Here is a 24,057-nt window from a genome sequence, read left to right as displayed (position 1 = left end):
ACAGGCCATTGTTGTCATCAAAGAGAGAGATGATTGTGTCTTTGACTAACGTAAGGGTTTAGATGGAGCAAAAAGTACATGGAATTTAAAATGTGTTTTTAAAAAAGAACCCAAGGGGTTCTGGGCCCATTAGTTCTTCCCTTTTGTCTTCTGAATGTTCTCTCTCTCTCTTTTTAAAAGAGATTTATTTATTTTAGAGAGAGAGAGAGAAGACAGGAGGAAGGACAGAGAGGGAGGGAGAGAGATCTCCCAGCAGACCCCCCCGTTGAGGATGGAACCCGATGTGGGGCTCCATTCCAGCACCCCGAGATCATGACCTGAGCCGAAATCAAGAGGTGGATGCTTAATGGAGCCACCCACGTGCACCAAGTCTTCTGAATGTTCTTAAATATATTTAAAAAAATACGAACCTGAATCACTTCTGTGCTTGAATTAACTACAGGAGGATGTCCCAGGAACCTCGGACGTACTTTCTTTTCCTGTTCCTTTTTCTGAGCTGTGGAGCGGCAAGTCATAGAGTTCCAGATTCCGGGCAGGGTAAGTCCTGAGGGAGGAAGAATCTGCCGTAGTTTCCACTCATCTTAGGGTATGTAGTGGGATGGATCGGTTTCGGTACAGGGTGCTGGAGAGTGTTTGGGATGTATGCGTATGTGTGAGTCCGTGTGTGCATGCACACGTATGTGTAGGATTTTCAGGATTATTCTAAAAGGATTTTTCAAACTAGGGTTTTCGCACACTGGGCACACATGGGCACAGGTATAATTGAAATTCACTAAAATTTTCCTCAATGAGTGACTTTTTTTGGGGGGAGCTTCTCTTTCCCTAACCCATATGCGTATTTCTGAAGATCACAAAATTAATTCTAGTTATACCTTCAATGGCTTCCTTACAGATTTGGATCCACTGTTGCAAAAAATGGCGGTGAGTATCCCATTTTCTTTTGATCAAAATCTCCTCTACTGGAACAGCCAACTTTTGGATGTTTTACTCGACATTATTTCTTTGTCTTTTAGGAAGAAATAATAGATGGAAGCTATCTGAATGGTGATGTCCCCACTCCGTCCCCCACTTTGCTGCGTCTAAGAATTTCAAACAGAATGTGCCTGTGATCTCTCTGGAATGATTCTTTTAAAGTTGTCTTTTCATTTTATTCCCGTGTAGCGTTACTGGATCTCATACAGTTTCAAAGGTAACCCACCCTCGAGGGGAGGGGAAGGGGTGGAATGGATGTTTAAGAAAAATTCCTAAATGGAAATCTCTTAATTGTAAAAAGTAATACATACATATGTACTCATTACAAAAAGATATCCACCAGGGCACAGGTGTTTGAAAGTGGATACATTTGTTTCACAAGCTTTTATTCCTCTCTGCTGTGGCACAAGTGCTAACATTTACTGAGTGTTGACTTTGTGGCAGTCCTATTCTTAGTGCTTTGTGCCTGGAAACATGTCTCATCCTTACAAGCTCCCCCAGGGAAGGTCCTGTTGTGATCCCATTGGACAGAAGAGTGAAACTGAGGCACAGGGAGGGTGAATCAAGGTCATGCAGCTGGGAAGTGTGGTGGAGCTGAGGTGTGTATCCAGTAGAGGGGTTCAGGGCCCCATTGTCCTGTCGTGTTATATACTGCATATGGGCTGGTGTTAGACACCGGGGATGGGGGGCAGGGCACAAGAGAGTGCTGTGGAAAGACAAATATTAACAGGTGATTCTAATATGATGAATACTATGAGGGAGAAAAAAAATGGGGGTCTGAGGGTCCATGACCAGGGCACTCAATTATGTTAATGTGAAAGAGTCTCCCCATAAACATTCTTCTTCCTAATGTAACTTTAACTCTGGTTGATAGTTTTGGATATATAAATTTGATCTATCTATTTATCTGTCCATCATCTTTGTGTTCATTCATTCATCCATCTATTTATTTAGTAACAAAAATGGGATTATAGAAGGCCTTCCTGTCGTCTAGGGCAGGAGGATTTATCTGCGCCCAATTACTCCATCGTAGCTGGAAGCTGAGGTCCCACTCATTCCTTTTGTATTGATGTTTTATTGATACATTTTTGATGGATATCCATTCCATTGAATGGGTGTACCATGTTTGGGTTTTTTTTTTGTTTTTTGTTTTTGTTTTAAATTTTTTATTTTTTAAATTTCTTTTCAGTGTACCAGAAATCATTGTTTATGCACCACACCCAGTGCTCCATGCAATCCGTGCCGTCCATAATACCCACAACCAGGCTCACCCAACCTCCCACCCTCCTCCCCTTCATAACCCTCAGATTGTTTTTCAGAGTCTGTAGTCTCTCATGGTTCATCTCCCTGTCCAGTTTCCCCCAACTCCCATGGTTGTACCATGTTTGTTTAACCTTTTACTTGTTGTTGGACATTGGGGTCATTTCCAGTTTTTGGTTGTTCTGAATGAAATTGTGTGTTTTCTATGTGGCTGGGTACCGCTCTAAGCACTTTACGTGTGTGAACAAACAATCTTCACAATTTTAGCTATAGTACATAGAAAGGGAAACTGAGGCACAGGAAAATTCAGTAAATTGCCTAAGGCCACACAATTAAGTGGCAGAGCCAGGATTCAAATCTGCGTTTTGAGCTCACACTCTTAACTATGCTATTCTAGCCTCTTGTGGTATACACTGTATCTGCTTTTTAAATTTAATATGGTAATGACATCTTTCCAAGTCAGTCTTTTTGGATTGTACTTAATCCAAGTGGATTTTTATGGGAATTAGAATATTGCACACAGCTCGTGACTGATAATTGTCTTTGAGAGAATGGTATTCACGAAGATTCTTAGATTTGGAAACTCCCCCACCACTGTGCCAGATTAACAAATGTCCTACCTCCTCCAAACACAAAGTTTCTAGCATCCCCGGCCCATTCCCCACATGCTGTCTGAATTCTGGTCTTCTGGCCACTTGGCAAGTAGGGGAACTACTCATCATAGGGGAACCTGTCATCGTGACCTTCTCCTGTCTTCAACTGAAGCTCGCACGGGTGGACAGCAGACCTGTCCCACAGAGTCCTGGCCTATCTGAATTCACGGAATGTTGCCTTCACCATCCCCAGCCTGCAGGTGTGTACCTGAGACTCATCCCTATCATATAATCCCCTCTTAGCACCCAGGGGTTGTAAACTCAGGGGCCAGGTAGGATGGGGAAGTGGACTAGATATGAGCTAGTTTTCACTTCCACGAAGAAACGTGTTCTGTCCAGTTGTTCTGAAACATGATACAAGCTTTTTTGTGTTTTTCCTCCTTTCTACCTTTGATGGAGACTTGGTTGAGACAGGCTGAGCTGCTGTAACAAAGAGACCCCAAATTCCAACAGCACAAACAATGTAGTTTATTTCTATCTCATGTTATAGTTCAGAGTTCAGTGGGAAGTCCAGAAAAGAGAGGGAGCTCTCTCTCTTTCTCTCTTTTTTAAAATTTCTTTTTAAAGATTTTATTTATTTATTTGACAGAGATCACAATTAGGCAGACAGGCAGGCAGAGAGAGAGGAAGGGAAGCAGGCTCCCCGCTGAGCAGAGAGCCCGATGCGGGGCTTGATCCCACGACCCTGGAATCATGACCCGAGCAGAAGGGAGCCACCCAGGAGGGAGCTCTCTTTTAAAAGACTGTCCAGGGGCCCAGCTTCCTTTGATCTGGTTGCTTTGTCATCCTCAGGGACTTGCTGCCCACGTGATTGAGAGAGCACATCCATTCTCCAGCCCAAGAGAGGGGGTGGTGGGAAAGAGGAAGTGAAGGGTGAGCACCTTCTCTTTAAGGACGTAACCTGCAAGTTGCACCCTTCCTCCTGCTCATATTCCACATTCACATGTCACTGCACAGAAGTAAGAAAGAAGTCCTTCTCAGAAGCTCCTTACTCTGCTAAAACTTGTGGGATTCTGTTGCTAAACGGAATTACAGGAGGCTGGCTGTTTGGGTGTAATGATCAGTCTCTTAATTATGGGTCCAAGAAATATTTTTCTTCCCTTTTAATTCTACTGTAAGAAAAACGGTAGCAGAGGCATGGTAATAGATGGCAAGGATATTTGTGGAGCAGTAGGGCATGCTGAGCAGTAGTGGCAGAGTGGACAGCATGTGCCTCTTCAGCACAATCATCAGCCCAGGGTGACATGTCGTGTCTTTACCATTATACTGTGAATAGCACAGAAAATTGAGGGAATATTCTTTCAGTATTTAAAAACTATCTGATTCAGGGGCACCTGGGTGGCTCAGTGGGTTAAGCCTCTGCCTTAGACTCAGTTCATGGTCTCAGGGTCCTGGGATAGAACCCTGCATCAAGCTCTCTGCTCAGCAGGGAGCCTGCTTCCGCGACCCCCCCCCCCCCCCGCCTGCTGCTCTGCCTACTTGTGATATCTCTCTCTCTCTCTCTCAAATAATTAAATAAAATCTTAAAAAATAATAAAATAAAAACTATCTGATTCAGCAAAGAAGTCATTGTCATTGACGAATGAAGTTCTGACATCAGAATAAATGAAGTCCTGATATCTTTATTGTCTCAGTTTTTTACTTTATCATGCAAATGAAAATATCAACCAGCATTCTCATGAGAGCTACATTCGGAGAGTTGGTTGCTAACCCTTTCCTAGGACACCCACTAGCTGGAGGTGGCTGTTGGCCTCAAGGCACTGACTTTCTTTCTTCTGTTCATCAGTCTGTGGCCACCTAAAGGCAAGGAATGCCTGCCCTTTCTCTCTCCAGCAGTAAGTTTTCTCATTGAAATGTATATATTTTAGCCTGAATAGTAGCTTTCTTCTCTCTCTTCCTGTGGATAAATTTGTTTATTCATTCAGTGTCTACTTATCTAACCTCTAATCTCTGTGAGGCATTGTTCTAGACACTGGAGACTCAGAGGAGAAGAAGGCGGTCTCATTACTAGGGAGAATCACTAAGCAAATCATTATGCAACTCATTCAAGATAGGGAATGAGGGGTGGCACTTACCGACCACTTACTGTGTGCTGGGCACAACTGAAAACACTTTACACACACTCATTTCACCCTCACAACAATCCTACATCGTAAGTCTCTACTGTGTCTACTTTTCAGTTGAGAAAACAGAGGCTCCCAGAGTTGTGTTGCCCATTTAGCAAATAGAAGTACAGTGTTCTTGGGGCGCTGGGCTGACTAGTTGGTGGAATGTGTGACTCTGGATCTTGGGGTTGTACATTTGAGTTCTACATTGAGTGTAGAGGTTGCTTAAAAAAAAATACAGTGTTCCCAGTTAAATTTGATTTGTAGATGAACAGTAAATGATTTTTTTAGTGTATGTTCCATGCAATATTTGGGACATACTTAAAATGCTGAAAAATTATTCACCATTTAACTGCAATTCCAGTTTAACTGGGCATCCCGTGTTTTATCTACCAATCCTAGTTAAGTAACTTGTCCCAGGCCACACAGCTAGTCGGTGGCAATGTGGGGACATTCCTGTGGGTTGTCTGGTTCTAGAGCCCACCTTTTGCCCATGCCATCACAGTATGCTGCCTTTCTAGAGCACCTTTATTTAACAGAGATTTAGAAAATAATCCCCCAGACAGCAGAGGTAATCTCTTTTAGGAGAGGCTGCTGTCCTCTCCTCCTCACTTCTGAGGGGATGCCAAGAGGAAGTTTGTTCGTGCTGCCTGAATTTTGCTTTTATGCTGGTAGCTTGGGGCGTGGGAGAGGGTTTGAGCAGTGCCAGCCTGGGGGTGGTAAACTCCCTGGACAGAGGCCAACTGTTCTGGACTTGAAATCCCAATCGACTATAGGAACCAAATGGGCTGGCTGGGTGGGCAGTGAACAGGAGTGTAATTACAGGGAACAGCTGCCCCTCGGCCCACTATTATCACCAGGAAGCGGATATGCCTAGTGTTGCCAAATCTTTGTTTTCCAAGAGAACTTGGAAGTCTGGATTTTTGTGGGGAATCCCCTGACTTTGAAATGTTGGCAGCTCATGAAAAATTTTGGAGCCAGCCAAACCAAACACATCCGCTAGCTGCCAGTGGGTGGGCTCTGCAGGAAGTAGGTGGCCTGGCAGGGCTGCTGGCCATGGTGCTGACCACGTGCTCCTGCCCTGTCCTCACTGACTCTTCTCAACACCCCATAACCAGGCAGCGATGGAAAACCACCTGGAGCAGCGCCTGTACCAGCCCCAGAAGCTGCTAGAAGACCTGAGGGAAACAGACGCTCAGCGCTTCTGCACCGCCATGAAGTGCCTCTTAGAAGACAAGAAGGACCTCTTGGTGAGGCGTTCTTGGCCCTCGGGGAGTAGGGGAAATCCTGGGCCAGTTGGTATTTGTTGAGTTGAATCCAACTGAGCCTGACTCAGGTCTTCTTTATGTTTTCCTCCCATCTTCTTCCTTCACAGCCCCCCCCCCCCACCCCCGGAGTTTGCAGACCTTGGTTTTCTCACTTACTTTTACCAAAGTTCAAGTGAAGAGCCTTACGGGATATATTCTTATAGGAACTAGGAGATGAGGGGGTACTGAGGAGCTTCTAATGGTTTGGCCCAGTAAACATCCATGGGTGATTACAGTGCATCAGTGGGCACTGGGTTCAAGGATGAAAGTCTACCCCGGCCCTCAAGGAGTTTACAGTCTGGGGGTAGGAAAAAAACAAAACAAAACCAAAAACCAAAACAGAAATAGACAAATTTGCCCAAAACAAAGTTGATGATCAAAGAGCATCACAAAGCAAGGTCTGTGAGACCCAGAAAAACCTTGAGACCCAGAACAGTGAGGTTTAGAGACACTTTAATGTGGGGAACAGTGTTTCCTAGAAGGAGTTGAACCATGTAAATATTTTAATAGTCACAGACTTACTTTAATGTCTGTTATTCAAATAAAATGGATATATCCAACCTGTGAATTTGGTAGAGATGTGATGTTTCCCTTTGAAATGAACTTAAGTTAAAAAAAAAAAAAGTCGGTTTAAATAAAAACAAATGAGGGGCGTCTGGGTGGCTCAGTGGGTTAAAGCCTCTGCCTTCTGCTCAGGTCGAGATCCTGGTGTCCTGGGATCGAGCCCTGCATTGGTCTCTCTGCTCGGCCAGGAGCCTGCTACCCCCCCCCCCCCGCCTGCCTCTCTGCCTACTTGTAATCTCTATCTGTCAAATAAATAAATAAATTTAAAAAAATAAATAAAAACATATGAAGTAAATAACAGTAAAGATAGTGCAGAGATATGGCAAAAACGAGGATGCTGGTCTGTGAAAATGATATTGGTTAATGTTTATTGAGGGTTTGCTATGTATCAGGTGTTATTCTAAGGGAACGGTCAGCAAGCCATTTCTGTAAAGGACCTGATACTAAATATTTTAGGCTTTGCAGGCCATGTGTTCTCTGTCACAACTACTCAACTCTGCTCTTGTAGCAGGAAAGCAAACATAGGTGGCAGGTAAATGAAGGGGTATGGATATGTTCCAATAAAACTTTATTCACAAAAACGGGCACTGGGTCAGATATGGTCTGTGAATCATAGTTTGCCAACACTGTATTAAGGGTTTAACATGCATGGACCGATTGAATCCTTTCCAGGACTTCTGAGATAAGGACAATAATAATATCGGCATTTCAATGTTCAGGTAGGGAAATGGCTTGGAGAGGTTGAATGGATGACCTTGCATCATGCAGCTCGAGAATGGCAGGTATGAGTTTGGAACCTGGGCTCCCGACTCTAGCTGTGAGTCCTTCTGGTATCTCGTGAAGCCCATTGGCCTCTTCTCAGAATAACTTGTGAAAAATCTATAAAATAAAACATGGAGGATTATAAAAGAAGCCAATTCTATTGAAAGACATTTATCAAAATATATAAAACAGATGCATTGGGAGTATAGTGATTGATGTGCTTCCTACATCCAATAACAAGATTTAGCTGTGAGTCAAATAGCTTCTGTAATTTTGAGGAGGTATGGATTATAAAGGAGATTTCAAGATATCTGTGACAACTGTAATGTGTTATGAAAGTGTCTGATTTCTGCCAATGATAACTCCAAGGTCCTGCTGGTGCCTTGGTGGCTTATTTTCTACTATTCATTCCTGAAGGAAATGCTGGAAGTGAGTTCTGTGGCAGTAAAAGGAAGGTAGCAGTTTCCTCCAGTGTTCACAGATGCCCTAAATTCTATCCACAGACCTCTGCTGCAGAACTCCTAGCTGCATTGTTTGTTTGTTTTTAAGAATTTATTTATTTATTTATTTGAGAGAGAGACAGAGCATGAGAGGAGAGAGGTCAGCGGGACAAGCAGACTCCCCGCCGAGCAGGGAGCCCGATGTGGGACTCGATCCTGGGACTCCAGGATCATGATCTGAGCCAAAGGCAGTTGCCCAGCCAACTGAGCCACGCAGGCACCCTCCTCGCTTCATTCTTAACCACAACCCTGTTTAGCTCTGAGAGTAAATGACTGAAGTTAGGAAATGCTCGGTCATGGTTAGAAATGTGGGCTTGGATACAGATGCACCTGTTTCAGATCCTAGCTCTGTGTAAGTCTGGGCAGGTGGCTTATTCTATCTTTTGTTTTCATCACCTGTGATCTTGAGATAATAACAGCATAGTATAACCTTTGTTGAGTGTGTGGTCCTTGCTAGGTCAGTGATGGTTACTATGTTTGCAGGCTGTGCTGGGTGAAAGACTGAGGTGCCAATCAAATTATGACTAAGCCTTGTCAGCATTCCTGGTAGTTCTGTGGTTCAAAAGAATCATTTGTCTGTTCGTTTGTTTATTCATTCCTTCATTCATTCATCCTAACAGGCTTTCTCAATATTTTCTGGATTCCAGGCATTCCACTAAGGCATATGGCTTGGGCATCAAGGACTTTTCCGGCTCAACCCCTGCTGCACACCACAGTCACCTGCCTGGGGTCCACTGAAGGGCAGTTACATCAGACTCTGTGTGGTGGCACTGGGACGCTCCCCAGTGATTCTGGTGGGCAGTCAGGGTTGAGAACCATTGGCAAGGAGGAAAGACAGGCCCATAAGCATCTCTAATGCATCGTGGAGTTTGGCTCAAGGTGCTCTTGGGAGCACTTAGTGGAGGGAGAATTTGATTTGACCAAGGTAGGAGAGCATTTGAGAAGACTTCACCAAGAGGCTAAAGACAGTTGAGCTTATCCATGAGGGATGAGCTGGATTTCACTAGAGGAAGGAGGTGAGGAGGGAATTCCAGCTCAAGCATGCACCTGAGGTGTGAGTCATGTGGTAAACTTGAAGACTGAGAAGTTGCCTAGTGTGGGAGAGGCCCGTGAAAGCCTCAACTTGGTTCTGTAATAAATGGAAAGTTTTAGAAGGTTTTACAGGGCAGCATGGTGTTAAACTGAATGTCCCCACTGCTAAGTGTGGTTCCTCCCAGGGTTTCCAAATCTAGAGGCCTCTCACAAGACAACCCTACCTTCTTTTTTACTTCAGGAGCTGGAAGACATTGTTATTGACTTGGGAGAGATCCGGAAACAAGCCTTGCAGAGCCCTGGTGTGAACCGCAGCCTGTTTCTCATCACACTGGAGAGGTGTTTCCAGGTGCTGAACTCCCTGGAGTGTGTGGAGATCCTGGGCAGGGTGCTGAGGGGCTCCTCGGGCAGCCTTCTGCAGCCAGAAATCACAGAGAAGCTCCCCCGGGACCTGCGTGAGGACGCTTTCAAGAACCTGTGAGCATTTCCCCCAGCTCATGAGCCCCATTCCCCATTTCTTAGAAGTAATACACGGCAGAGGGGAGAAAGCAAGGGGAGCAGGTTAACATGTGAGACCTGACGCAGAGCTTAACATCTGTGGAGTTTAGAAATGGTTTGATTAAAATGGTGCTGCCCAAATGTCGGTCATTCTGGTACCATCCTCACAATTTTTGCCATATCTATACACGACTGGTACTATTCTTTACTTTTTTTTTTCTTTATAGTGACTCATTATTTTTATTTATTTATTTTTAAAAGATTTTATTTATTTATTTGAGAGAGAGAGAGAGAGAAAGCACAAGCATGGGGAACAGGAGAGGGAGAAACAGTCTCCCCACTGAGCAGGGAGCCTGATGCAGTGCTCAGTCCCAGAACCCTGGGATCATGACTCCAGCTGAAAGCAGATGCTTAACTGACTGAGTCACCCAGGAGCCCCATGACTCATTCTTTTTAATTAACATTTAAAAAGTAACTTTCAAATCATTACTGTAAGGTCAAGTCATATTTGGACTAAGTGGGACTGCTGCATATGGCAACAATGAGGCCATTTGGTGACTGGGGCCACGAGGAGAGGTGTGGTGGGAAGGGTCCCAGGCCATAGTGGTTAAAGGTGACCAAGACACTTCATACCCAGTGGTGTGTCTATAATCAAAATGTCAGATAAATATTTGCAAATGACCTATCTGATAAAGGGTTAGTATCCAAAATATATGAAGAACTTTTAAAACTCAACACCCCCAAACCAAATAATCCAATTAAAAAATGGGCAGAGGACATGAATAGATATTTTTTCCAAAGAAGACATACAGATAATAGACACATGGGAAGGTGCTCCACATCACTCAGCATCAGGGAAATGTGAATCAAAACCACAATGAGATACCACCTCACACCAGTCAGAATGGCTAAAACTAACAAGTCAGGAAACCACAGATGTTGGCGAGAATGCAGAGAAAGGGGAACCCTCCTACACTGTGGGTGGGAATGCAAGCTGGTGCAGCTACTCTGGAAAACAACATGGAGGTTCCTCAAAAAGTTAAAAATAGAGCTACCCTATGACCCAGGATTGCACTGCTAAGTATTTACCCAAAGGATACAAAAGTGCTAATTTGAGGAGAAACATGCATCCGAACGTTGATAGCAGCTGTGTCTACAATAGCCAAATTGTAGAAACTACCGAAGTGCCCATCGATGGGTGAGTGGATAAAGAAGGTGAGATCATATACACATCACAGATAGTACTCAGCCATAAAAGGAATGAAATGTCACCATTTGCAATGACATGGCTGGAACTGGAGAGTATGACACTAAGTGAAATAAATCAGGCAGAGAAAGACAAATACCATATGATTTCACTAATATGTGGAATTTAAGAAACAAAACAAATGAGAAAAGGGTAAAAAGAGAGAGGCAGGGACGCCTGGGTGGCTCAGTTGGTTAAGCGGCTGCCTTTGGCTCAGGTCATGATCCCAGCGTCCTGGGATCAAGTCCCACATTGGGCTCCTTGCTCGGCAGGGAGCCTGCTTCGCCCTCTGCCTCTGCCTGCCACTCTGTCTGCCTGTGCTCTCTCTCTCTCTCTCTCTAATAAATAAATAAAAAATCTTTAAAAAAATAGAGAGAGAGAGAGAGGCAAACCAAGAAACAGACTCTTTTTTTTTTTTTTTTTTTTTTTTTAATTTGAAACAGACTCTCTGCAGAGAACAAACTGATGGTTACCAGAGGGGAGGTGGACAGGGGATGGGTTAAATAGGTGATGGGGATTAAGGCATGCCCTTGTGATGAGCACCGGGTGGTGTATGGAATTGTTGAATCACTATATTGTACACTTGAAGCTAATATTACACTGTACATTAGCTAACTGAAATTTAAAACTAAAACTTAAAAAAAAAAACCCAAACCCAGAATGTTAGATACTAATCAGGGTTGGGGAGGATATGGAGAAATCAGCCACCCTCATGTGGTGAGAATGTGAAATTGTGAAATTGGACAACAATCTGGCAGTTCCTCCAAAGGCCAAGGGCAGAGTGGTCATTCTAACCCAGCAATTCTGCTCCTGGGTGTCTACCCAAGAGAAATGAAAATGTCTGTCTGCACAAAAACTGGCACATGAATGTTTATAGCAGCATTATTCATAATAAGCCAAAGGTGGAAACCACCCAGAGGTCCATCAACTGGGGGATAGATAAACAAAATGTGGTGGGTACAGGCCATGCAATAGTATTCGGCTCTGAAAAGGCAGCGAATGAGGTGCTGATGCCTTGTCCAGCATGCGTGATCATTGGAGACATCATGCCAAGTGAGAGAAGCCAGTCACAAAGATGACATATCGCACGCTTCCATTTATCTGCAATGTCCGGAAGAGGCAAATCTATGGAGACAGAAAGTAAATCAATAGTTTCTAGAGGTTGGGGTGACTAGTAGGTGGGGGGTGGTAGGTAAAGTGTATGGTGTTTCTTTTTGAGATGTTTCAAGTGTTTGAAAATTGAATGTGGTGATGGTTGTACAACTCTGGGAACACCACTGAATGGTACATTTTCAATGGGTGAATTGTATGGTGTGGGAATTAGATCTCCATAAAGCTGTTACAAAAAAAAAAGAAGAATAGGGACACGTGGCTCAGATGGTTAAGCGTCTGCCTTCGGCTCAGGTCATGTTCCCAGGGTGTTGGGATTGAGCTCGGAATTGGTCTCCGTGCTCAGCAGGAAGCCTGCTTCTCCCTCTCCCTCTGCCCCTCCCCCCCGACTCGTGCTTTCTCTCTCAAATAAATAAAAATCGTAAAAAATAAAACAAAACAAAACAAAAAAAAATAAGTGACCAAGAAGAGAGGAAGTGGAGAGTACTCTTTGGAAGGTATTTAGAGGTAAAGGACAAAGGAGAAATGGGACGATAGCTGTATGTAGCAAGGAAGGGGGAAGGCTTTTTAACACAGGACAGCTTTGGGTCCATTGGCTGTTTTGACCCTGTCTCTAGTCCTCCAGCTGTTTGTTCCTTAAGTGACACCCGTGTTCGTCATTTAGATCTGCAGTGTTCAAAGATCTCTACGACCAAACCTCGGCTCATTCCCAGAGAGCTCTCTACTCCTGGATGACTGGGATTTTGCAGATGTCCTCCAACGCTAGTGGTGAGCCTGGCCTTCAAGGTAGGGTCACTTTTCAGGGGGTGTCTCTCCTTAAAGGTGGTGCTTCCTCTCCGAAGATGGGAATTTGATTTCATTGCCATTTCTGATTTTTACCTGTCCTTCCCACCTTCCGAAAAAGGTTTGATGTAGCTTATGGAATAAAACACCCCTGGGGTGCCTGGATAATTCAGTTGGTTCAGTGTCTGCCTTTGGCTCAGGTCATGATCCCAGGGTCCTGGGATATAGTCCTACATTGGGCTCCCTGCTCAGTGGGTAGTCTCCCTCTCCCTCTGCCCTGGCTCATGCTCTCTCTCACTCTAGTTTTCTCTCTCTCAAATAAATAAATAAAATGTATTTTTAAAAAAGATTTTATTTATTTATTTTAGAGAGAGTACCAGTGGGGGTGGTGGGGAGGAGCAAAGGGAGAGGGAGAAGCAGGCTCCCCACAAGCAGGGAGCCCGATGCAGGACTTGATCCCAGGACCCTGAGATCATAACCTCAGATCATGGACCCTGAGCCAAAGACAGATGCTTGATCCCAGGACCCTGAGATCATAACCTGAGATCATGGACCCTGAGTCAAAGACAGGTACTTAACCGACAGATGCTTAACCGACTGAGCCACCCAGGTGCCTCAAATAAATAAAATCTTTTTAAAAAACCTCAAACCACAAACCCCATTCCATCCATACACTTTCCACACGTTCAAGTCTTCAAAATAAGGATGCCGGTGCATCTTAACATCAGTGGGCTGTCCTGGTTTGTAAGTGGAACGTAAGTAATGACAGCATCCTGGATTCAAAGAGAACTTTCTGGAGTGAGGTTTCAGGTTAAAAAATCTGTATCATAAATCTGGATTAAAGTGGGACGCGGTAAACTTTTAAAAGGAAATCTAGGCAATAAAGCACAGAAATCTAGTGCGAAGTTTCCTGGCAGCCGAGGCAGAAATAGGTCAAGACTCATTTATTTTACAGATGTGTATTAGAGGAGTCAAATTCATGGAGCCAGAAAGGAGGAAGGCTGGTTGCCAGGGGCTGGGAGGCAGGAGAATCGGGGAGTTGCTGTTTCTTGGAGACTGTTTTGGTTTTGCGAGATGAAAATGTTCTGGAGGTGGATGGTGTTGATGGTTGCACAGCGAGGTGAATGTACTTAATACCATGGAACCATCCACTTACAAATGGTTAGTTAGTAAACTTTATGTTAGGTTTACTACAACTGCAAAAAAAAAAAAAAAAAAAAAAAAGGAAAGAATGTGTAGAGGAGCAATGCAGACAGTGTCGCAGATGGCTTCAATTTGTTGAGTTTTTAATGTGAGTCGTGTAAAGGGAATAAACATTTTATTTATTTTTTAGAGGTTTTATGTATTTATTTGGGAGAGAGAGAGAGAGAGCACAGAAGGAAAGTGAGAGGGGGAAGCAGGCTCCCCACAGAGCAGAGAGCCCAGATGTGGGGCTCGATCCCAAGACCCTGGGATCATGACCTGAGCCCAAGGCAGACCTTAACCCACTGAGCCACCCAGGTGCCCCCAGAATAAACTTGTTAAACACTTGCCAAATCCTACAGTGCATCAGCTACTGGAGAGACAGAGGAAAGGAAGACAAAGTCTCTGCTCTGATAGAGCTCCTATTGTATTGGGGGAGGGTAGGTGGAGAGAAGTTTTAAACCAGCAAATTAGAGGGGGGGCACACAGAGACTCAGGGACCAGTAGGTGCTATGAAGAAAATAAAATAAAATGCATAAATGCTATGGAAAGGCTTAGCGCTTTTGACCAGAACAGGGCTGGGCCCTCGTTTTTTTTGTTTGTTTGTTTTTTGTTTTTTAATTTATTTTTTTGACAGAGACCACAAGTAGGCAGAGAGGCAGGCAGAGAGAGAGAGGGGGAAGCAGGCTTCCCGTTGAGCAGAGAGCCCGATGCAGGGCTCGATCCCAGGACCCTGGGATCATGACCTGAGCTGAAGGCAGAGGCTTTAACCCACTGAGACCCCCAGGCGCCCTGGCCCTCGTTTTCTATAAAGGGTCAGAGTGGATGTCTCAGGCTCTGTGAGCCTATAGTGTGGCTCAACGAGGCAACGCTGTTATCCTGGTGCTAAAGAGGATAATGCCAATAGGTGAGCAGGCGTGGCTGTGTCCCATGGAGACTTATTTACTGGCCCCGACACTGGAATTTCATAATTGTCACATGCCACAGTCGTCGTCTTTTGATGTTACTTCCAACCATGTAGAAGTATAAAAACCAAGTTCATGGCTTCTGCAAAAGTTTGAATTGAGACCAAAATGGGAAATGGAATGGGTCCTCTGAGGCTCTGGGGGAAGGGTGTTGCAGGCCGGGGGAACAGCAAGCACAAAGGCCCTGGGGTGGGAATGAGCTTAGTGTTCTGGGGAAACTAAAGGAAGCCTGTGAGATTGGAGCATAGTGAGGGCCAATCAGTCCTTTTCCTGGAATTAAGCTTTGAGATTTGTGTATAAGGAGCGTTCAGCAACAGAATAATCAATGCCTTCAGTGTGTAGCACACTTCCCTCTGCCTGACACATATTTACGGCCTCCAGAAATCTGCGTCTCCCAGTGCGTAACCCCGAGAAGAGCTGCTCAGCCTCTAGACCTCCTGAGCCCTCATTGCCAGAATTTAATGAGAGACAGGCTTTCCTTCTAAAATTCCTCTATGCTATGTTTCGTTATTATTCTAAAGTGAATTAAAACAAATTCTTCTTGGACTTTAAGCTTTTTATTTTTCATGGAGTTCCTCGAGGTAACTGGGAATACTTTGGGTGTTAAAAATATCCCGGCCTTCCGGATCCTTGGTCTGCCGAAATACGGTTTATGCTCTATAGTTAATTTAACTCTAACAACTCAGCTTGGTTCCTGATGAATTGAGTGGTTCTCTCCCAGCCCCCACCCGCCCAGTTCTCTAGCCCTCTGGGACCAGCCCTTCTAATAACCAAGTCAAACGTCATCTAGGGGGTCCTAGGGTGTTGACCTGTGCTCACCCCAATGGTTCTGACTCTTGGGCTGGGAGGCATCTTGTTCTTTTTTAAAATTTTATTTAATTTAATTTATTTTATTTTTTTAAAGATTTTATTTATTCATTTGACAGACAGAGATCACAAGTAGGCAGAGAAGCAGGCAGAGAGAGGAGGAAGCAGGCTTCCTGCTGAGCAGAGAGCCCGATGTGGGGCTCGATCCCAGGACCCTGGGATCATGACCTGAGCCGAAGGCAGAGGCTTTAACCCACTGAACCGCCCAGGCGCCCCACATCTTGTTCTTGTGACCCAGCCCACACAGCAGCTGACTTCACCATCTCATCTGGGCACGAGAGTCATTGCCCCTGGCTTTTTGCAACAGCTCTTGGTGATGGAGTCACTGTGCCCTGTAAACACTTCCCTGTTTCTTCCTTTTCCCCGAAATGCCACCCACACAATGCCAAGGTTTAGTGTAATGTCTTAAAGGTAAGAGTCTGCCCATGAATGGTTGTTGAATAAATGAATGGACACAAGAAGGAGGTCCTGACGTCAAAGATATTTTTGACTATGACATATCAGGCAGAGGCATTTATTTATTTATTTATTTATACATTTCTCCATTTATTTATTTTTTTTGCAGATGACTCTGTTTCATGGGTCAGCGCAGAAAACTTATGGATTTTGGGCAGATATATGGTTCACCTATCATTTGAAGAAATTGCAAAAATCAGTCCTGTAGAAGTAAGTGGGAAATGTACATTTCCACATCCCCATCTCCAAGCCATCCCGGGAAGGGTGTATTCTGAACCTCTCGTGTTCAGCCAGCCAGTCAAAGTGCTCTGGAAAATTGGATACCCACCTCAGCCAATATATCTAGAATCTCTGAAGAAAACTCTTGGGATGAGGCCTCAAGTGGCCTGTCATCAGATTGTGTTTAGTGTAGACGAGCCAAGAAAAGAACAAGAATTGTAGACGACCAAGATAGTGCTGGTGTGAACAAACACGGTATAAAGAAAATGTTGGCTGTGAACCAAGAATCATTTTAGGGTATTTTTGTATTCAAGAAAGGCCAAGGATTACTAGAGACTTCTATTTATAACTACGCCTGTGGATAGCCATTTCAGCATGAGCACTGGTTGGGTTTTAACAGTAGAGTCTATAGTTGAGAAATGTACAAATACTAAGGTTACTTTCACTCACGGGTCAGCCTGTCTCTGTCCTCCTGATGTTGACCCAGTGACACCAGAGTTCCTTGAGCATCATGATACTGGAATGCAGCCTCCAAAGCATGCTTCCAACAGGGAGGCATTCATAAAGACTTTGGGGCTTGCCTTTAGTTTTTATCATGTGTGTCTTGACTTTCTTCTGGCCAGTGAGAGAAGTGTTTGTATCACAAGACTGGCTTGCTCAAGGGCAAGTTGATCCAACAATGTCTTCTTATTGTGAAACCGGATGCAGAACCAAGTTGTTCTTTTTCTTTTTTAAAGATTTTATTTATTTATTTCAGACAGACAGAGAGAGATCATGCACAAGTGGAGGGGGAGGGGCAGAGAGAGAAGCAGGCTCCTATCCGAGCAGGGACCCCAATTCAGGACTCGATCCCAGGACCCTGGGATCATGACCTGAGCCAAAGGCAGACGCTTAACCAACTGAGCCGTGCAGGCCCCCCCAGGTTCTTCTTTTTAACAAAAATTTTTAAAATTTTCAATTGAAATACAGTTGACTTATCTAGGTTCCTCTTTTTACCTAGGAGGCTGAGACTATTTCAAACGTCTTTCAGTTTTATCATCCTCAGTTATCAAGTGGATTAAACCTCAGTTTCACTCTCCCAATACTGAGTGAACTTCTGGAAGTTAGATGGAGATTAAATTGTTAGGAAGCTGGACCCCTGGGGAGGAATTTCTAAGGTCAGGAGGTCATTTGCAGCTTTTCTTCATTTTCTAAAGGTGTAAACAAGGGAATTAAAGCCACAGGATGCCAACACTAAGGGGGAATTTTATGGGGACAAAGAGTAGAATCCACAAGAGAGAGACAACTTCATGAGCACAGAATAACAGTGCGTAGAAAGATAGGAGACTGCGGCTTGACATCCTTGGACACCTAGGTGGAAAATGAACAAGAGAAGAAAGAATCTGAATGGTACATTTAACACAGTTCAATACAGTATTATTATTATTAAATATAATCCTTTAATACAGTTGAATCTATATATCTCTATCTTTCTCTATATTTGTATCTTACCAAGGGAGCACACACTCTTTTTCATCACCCAAGGCCCATTTGTAAACTCATTCATCTACTTAAAAAAAACCCCGATGCCCCAAAGTGCAGCATTTGGGGACCGCCGTCTCTGACCTCCACTTAACAAATCTACAAAGAAATGTGCAAACATTAGCTTTCAAAGAGTTCAATGGCTCAGACACTAAAATAGAACACTTTCCTAAGTGTTGGGTTGAGGAGGAAGCCCAAACAGTTTTTTTTCCTAAAGATTTTATTTATTTATCTGATAGACAGAAATCGCAAGTAGGCAGAGAGGCAGGCAGAGAGAGAGGAAGAAGCAGGCTCCCTGCCGAGCAGAGAACCCGATGTGGGGCTCCGTGTGGGGCTTGATCCCAGGACCCTGGGATCATGACCTGAGCCAAAGGCAGAGGCTTTAACCCACTGAGCCACCCAGGCACCCCTGCCAAAACAGTTGTTACAAAGCATTGAGAAATTAGTGACAAGGGGAACTGAGCATCTCTGAGTCTCTGAGATGGGGCACAGCTCGGACCACCAGGGCGGGGCTGCTTGGGGCCACATCGGCCCTCCCCACCGGGCTTCCTGTCCTTGTCCACCAGATTGGGCTGTTCATCAGCTATGACAATGCCACCAAGCAGCTGGACACGGTTTATGACATCACGCCCGAACTGGCCCAGGCGTTTCTGGAGAGGATCAGCTCCTCCAGCTTTGACATGAGGAACACCTCCACCATCCACAGGCAAGGGGGCAGGGGCTCTGGGTCCTCTGAGTTGTTTCCCCAAATGTGATCGAAGCACCAGCTCCCTCGGAGCAGCAGAGGACCCTGGGAGGGAAGGGAGGCGGCTGGTCCTTCTCTTTAAATACCTCCATGTCTCTGTGCACGTGAGGGGAGATATTTCCCCCAAAAAACACCCTTGGAAGGGGTTATGAAGTGGGCTGAACTTTCTGAACCTCTCCTGTGCCAGGCATTTGAGGCAACCAGCTCTGAGCATGGAAAGAGAAGAACTTAAATACTCCGTACTCTATCCATTCCAGGGTCAATGTGTAGCTTCCATTAGGGTGGGTCGAGGATTGCAAAGAGCTTTTGGGTGCCCATATTTGTGAACCTCTTGTTGTCCAGATTCTCGGGTGGGGGACCATAGATGACGTCAGCTCTAGCATTTAGTGTGTGTAACACGATACTCCAGGAATGATTTCCTGCAGGGGAGGGCTGGGAGCTGTGGGCTTGATGACCCCAGAAAGGTTTTGGATGTTAGCAGGGAGGGATCGTGCAGTGGTGAGGGGTGGTGAGCATTGTCTCACCATCTCTCTGTCTCTCAGGGCCACGTGTCACCCTGTTTGTTACCTTAAATTTCATCAAAGAGTCACTTGTAGAGAATGTTCTTGCAGGAAACTATCAAACCTTCTTCCCCGCACCCCTAGTAATCTTTACCCATAAGCATGGGTTTCCTTTTTCTATGGTCATACAAAAATAGCTTGGTGGTTAAGAACACAGGACCTGGGGCCAGACTTCCTGGGTATAATCCCGGCTCTGCCACTTATAAGTTGTGTGATTTTGGCTGCGTCAGTTCACCTCTCTGTGCCTCCGTTTCCCCATCTGTAAAATGGGAGATAATAATCTGCCTGCCTCACTCAGGTCCTTGTAAGGATTGTGCATGCCTGCCACATAGTAAGTGCTCAAGAAATATTAGTTATTCTTAACATGGTTATAAATATTCAGTCTTCACGTCCACTGAGTCTTTTCTCATCTGACAGATTTTCAGATCCTTCTGCTGACCTGATTGCTCTCCTGTGGACACGTCTGAGCATGTCAGTGTCTTTCTGAGAGGGTCGATCCAGGTGGAGCATGGTCAACCAGGTGGTCTACTCATGCTAAATTGAATAGATTTCATACTGACTCCAAGAGCATCCATTAATGAAGTAGTGTCTGGTGTCTACCAGCAAGTGTACTCATTAAACTCTCACGGTACTCCTGATTCCTCCGTTCATCATATTTATTGTGATGTGCTATGATGAACAAAGCCAACCTCCCTTTTATTAAAGGTCCAGAGAGACAGGGTCACCCTGTACAGTAGTACATAATGTGGACTGATCAACTATGCATGCAGCAGCCTTGTGGAGAAATTAAGTAGCTTATTGGATCAAACATCCCAGGCGGCTGGGCTTCAATCTTGTTGGCCTAAGCTATGTTCTTAACCACCAAGTACAGTGCTCCCAGCTAGACCAGGGTTCAGATCCTACCTCTGCCCTTACACTATCCCACTTCCTGTCTTTTTCTTTCCTTTTGAGGTCATCATCATCTGGGGTGTAAGTTGTAAACCATGCTGGAAATAATCTGTCTCAGAGATTGCTCTGAGGTGAGCAAACCTTATATCTCCGTGTGGAAAATGGGGAGTTTCCTGTGGCTGACTCAGCATCCCACTTTCCTTATGTCCTTGAGTGCCCTGGGAAGAGAGATGGTGTGGTTGGATGGGTCTAGATTTAAGTCCTGGCTCCACTACTTGTCTTGGGCAACTAACTTAACTGCTCTGACTCTATTTGCCCTTCTGTGAAATGGGCTAATCAGGCCATCTACCTCGTAGGGCTGCTGTGATGGGGTGATCCGGGCACAGGGCTCAGCATAATCCCGGAACGCAGTAGCTGCTCTGACCACGACTCTCGGTTCTGCGTGGGACAGGGCTGTGGTTGTGGCCCCCAGCTCTGAGCCCCCCGCCAGCACCCTTATCTTCCCACACAGGCTGGGGCTGCTGGTCTGTTTCTACGATGACCTGGATTTGCTGGACGCCGCCGTGGCCCAAGTCCTCCTGCACCAGATGATCAAGTGTAGCCGCCTGAGGGGCTTCCAGGCTGGGGTTCAGCAGGTGCAATGGGGGCCCAGGGCCCTGGGGAAATGGCTGGAGAAATGGGACTCGGAGTCTTGCCTGGCCTTTGAGAAAAAACACATCAGCTGAATCAGGATCTAGGTCCAGCCACAGCAGATGGCTTCCCAAATCCTGGGATGAGCTTAAAATGGGAAGAAATGACATAAAGCAGTAGAAGGGAAAACCTGGGACAGATAAAAATTCAGAGTGGCCGCCTTGAACTCAGCTGTGCTTACGAATTGCTTGGGATCATCAGTGTGGATTCTCATTCAGTGGGTCCGAGCACAGCCCTGAGTGGAGATTGTACTTCTTTCTTTGAGTAAAGGTTTTATTTGTTTATTTGAGGGAGGGCACAAGTGGCAAGGGGGGCCGAGGGAGAGGGAAAAGTAGCCTCCCCGCTGAGCAGGGAGCCTGACGCGGGGCTCAATCCCAGAACCCTGGGATCAGGACCTGAGCTGCAGGCAGACGCTTAACCAACTGAGCCACCCAGGCGTCCCCAGACGCTGTGCTTCTAGCAAGCTTCCAAGCGGTGCTGAAGCAGCTGCTCCGGTGACTGTGCCTGGAACCGAAGGAGATAACGCAGGGTTCTCAGACCTGGGTCTGCCCTGGTAGCACCCCACCAGCTCCATCCCCGGGGACTCTCTAGGTGTTGGTCCGTGCTATGGCCTGGGGAGGGTATGTTTCAAAAGGTCCTCACGTGATTCCAGTGCAGCCAAGGTTGTGTATTTATGGAGTTCTTAAACCGAAGTTCTGGCACAGACATTCTCGCTTCCCCTCTCTCTCCATCTCTCTCTCCTTTCTTCCCTTCAAGTGTCAATTCTGCCTGGCTTCTCTTATGTTTTTAGCCCTTTTCTTTTTCTTTTTTTTTTTTAATTGAAAAGATGATATGAAAACAATATTAAACGTTTGGGGCACCTGGCTGGCTCAGACAGTAGAACATGCAACCCTTAATTTCAGGGTCGTGAGTTCAAGTCCCAGGGTGGGAATGTAGCCTACTTAAAATTAAAAAAAAAAAAATTGGTAATGCCATCAGTAATTCCATAGTAGTTTTTCACACGCAACTATAAAATCCCCAGTCCCGTCTGACATTGGAAATAGTCATTATGATCTTGACCAGTGCATGTTTTTATTTTCAAGGGGAAGGATCCCTCCCAAGCCAACTCAAACCAAACATCAAAAAATGAATGTGATTTTAAGGGGCGCCTGGGTGGCTCAGTGGGTTAAGCCTCTGCCTTCGGCTCGGGTCATGATCCCAGGTCCTGGGATGGAGCCCCGCATCGGGCTCTCTGCTCGGCGGGGAGCCTGCTTCCCTCTCTCTCTGCCTGCCCCTCTGCCTCCTTGTGATCTCTGTCCGTCAAGTAAATAAATAAAATCTTAAAAAAAAAAAAAAAGAATGTGATTTTAAAGCCACAGACCTAAGCGGTAGCCGCCCTGACCAAGAAAGTCCAACACAATTAAGATATAAGATTACCCTTTGGGATCACCTAGCTCAGTACTACCCAGACCAGAGGGTGCATCAGAGTCACCTGGAGGGTTAAAATACTGGTTGCCGGGCCTCCTGGGTAGGGCCTGAGAATCTGCATTTCTAAGAAGGTTCCGGGTCATGGTGCTGGTCTAGGACCACAGTGCTTTGAGAAGCCCTGCTCAAGAGCATGCCTTGGTCTTACAGATGTGGGGAGCTGAGCCGCTGGGAAGGAGAGCTGCTGAATTTGGAGAACCCAGGGTCTATGACAGCTTTCTTTCACTTCACTCTGCTGCCCCCCAGTGGCCATTTTCGTATTGCCTGGTACATTCGCGTGCACACTTCTGATAGGAATATAGCCTTCCTACAACTTCAGGTGTTAAAACATGAACCGTTCTCATTTTTTGGAACAGAGGTCATGTTACAAGAGGTGACTTTATCACCTTCTTTACTGGAAGTGGTTAGGAAACATACTTAACTAGATAGGCATAGTGTAATAAAATCATTGTTAAGGCAATCCCAGAAGCGTGAAAATCTGTGTAAGACCTAAGTAAAAAATACAGAAAATTGTGTTTCTGTTCATATTACAACCATGTGAAAGCTACATGCTGTAGTTTACTTTTTTTAAAAAGGTAAGTATTTATTTGAGAGAGAGAGGATGAGCATGAGTGAGGGGTCGGGGTTGGGGGTGGGAGAGGCAGAGGGAGAAGCAGATTCCCTGCTGAGCAGGGATCCTGAAACCGGGCTCCGTCCCAGGACCTTGAGGTCATGACCTGAACCAAAAGCAAGAGTCAACTTCTTAACAAACTGAGCCACCCAGGCACCCCTAATCATGATTATTTTTATGAAGTTTCAGGAGACTTTTACTTTCTTGTCACTGTTGAAAATTATTTTTACACGATTATATAATATATATAATATATATTATCTGTATTTTATATATAATATATATTTATATATATAATATATATTATACAATCTGTATATGATATATACAGATAGTATACAGATAGTATAATATATAATATATAATTATATAATTATATAATGTTGGATGTTTCATGAAAGAAAACCAGCCATGTAAATGGATGCAGAGTTAAAGGTCACAGAAGGACAATAGATGCTATGAGAGGGTGGTAGACTTATACAGACAAAGTGAACAAAATTTCCTTCTGCCATGTTTCAAGGTTGATTTAATAGCAAAATAATATTTAAATGAACTACAAAGTGAATTTGCAGCATATTAAGGTCAAGGCCAGAGGAGGTGGTGCTCTCACTGGGGCGACTCACTGTCTTGCCAGAGCTCCACTGGGCAGGGTGGGGCAGGATGTTGTCACTACCCCAGGGCGTAGGCAGAGGGCGCCACTGTCCTGCTTGTTATCCACCCTCATGCCAGCTTACTCCCCTTCTAGCTCAAAGCCGACCTCCTGGACATCGCCACAGAGAACCAGACCCTCAATGAGACTCTGGGCTCTTTGTCGGATGCGGTTGTGGGCTTGACCCACAGTCAGCTGGAATCCCTCTCCCCCGAGGCTGTGCATGGCGCCATCTCTACCCTCAGCCAGGTCTCAGGCTGGGCCAAGAGCCAGGCCATCATCTTGTCTGCCAAATACTTGGCCCATGAGAAGGTCAGTTGGAGCTTTGAACTCCTTTTATAATGCTCTGAGGCCCACGGGCCAGTGACACACAGCAAGGACAGCCCGTCAGTACGAAGACGGTGCCAAAGAGGACCCACTCTGCCGTGTACTAGCTGTGAGACACTGGA

The 24,057-nt window shown here is 45.2% G+C and overlaps 1 protein-coding gene across 1 annotated transcript in view; it reads left to right on the top strand.

Annotated features, from left to right (window-relative positions):
- Positions 1–446: 446 nt before the first annotated feature.
- The window catches only part of OTOA (otoancorin), a gene marked incomplete at its 5' end in the record, with an annotated part of 61,587 nt that continues 37,976 nt past the window's right edge, over positions 447–24,057 (top strand). The window contains 12 exons of the mRNA XM_080831713.1: positions 447–537; positions 893–921; positions 1,014–1,044; positions 1,162–1,189; positions 2,998–3,085; positions 6,109–6,240; positions 9,397–9,632; positions 12,674–12,777; positions 16,372–16,472; positions 18,569–18,708; positions 20,707–20,830; positions 23,705–23,920. Of these exons, the coding sequence (XP_080687839.1) occupies positions 447–537; positions 893–921; positions 1,014–1,044; positions 1,162–1,189; positions 2,998–3,085; positions 6,109–6,240; positions 9,397–9,632; positions 12,674–12,777; positions 16,372–16,472; positions 18,569–18,708; positions 20,707–20,830; positions 23,705–23,920 (1,320 nt within the window). The remainder of the gene's footprint in view (positions 538–892; positions 922–1,013; positions 1,045–1,161; positions 1,190–2,997; positions 3,086–6,108; positions 6,241–9,396; positions 9,633–12,673; positions 12,778–16,371; positions 16,473–18,568; positions 18,709–20,706; positions 20,831–23,704; positions 23,921–24,057) is intronic.

This window comes from Martes martes (assembly GCF_963455335.1).
Source record: "Martes martes genome assembly, contig: SUPER_18_unloc_1, whole genome shotgun sequence".
NCBI lineage: Eukaryota > Metazoa > Chordata > Mammalia > Carnivora > Mustelidae > Martes > Martes martes.
Note: the sequence above shows the minus strand (reverse complement) of the source record. Positions and strands in the feature narration are given on the sequence as shown.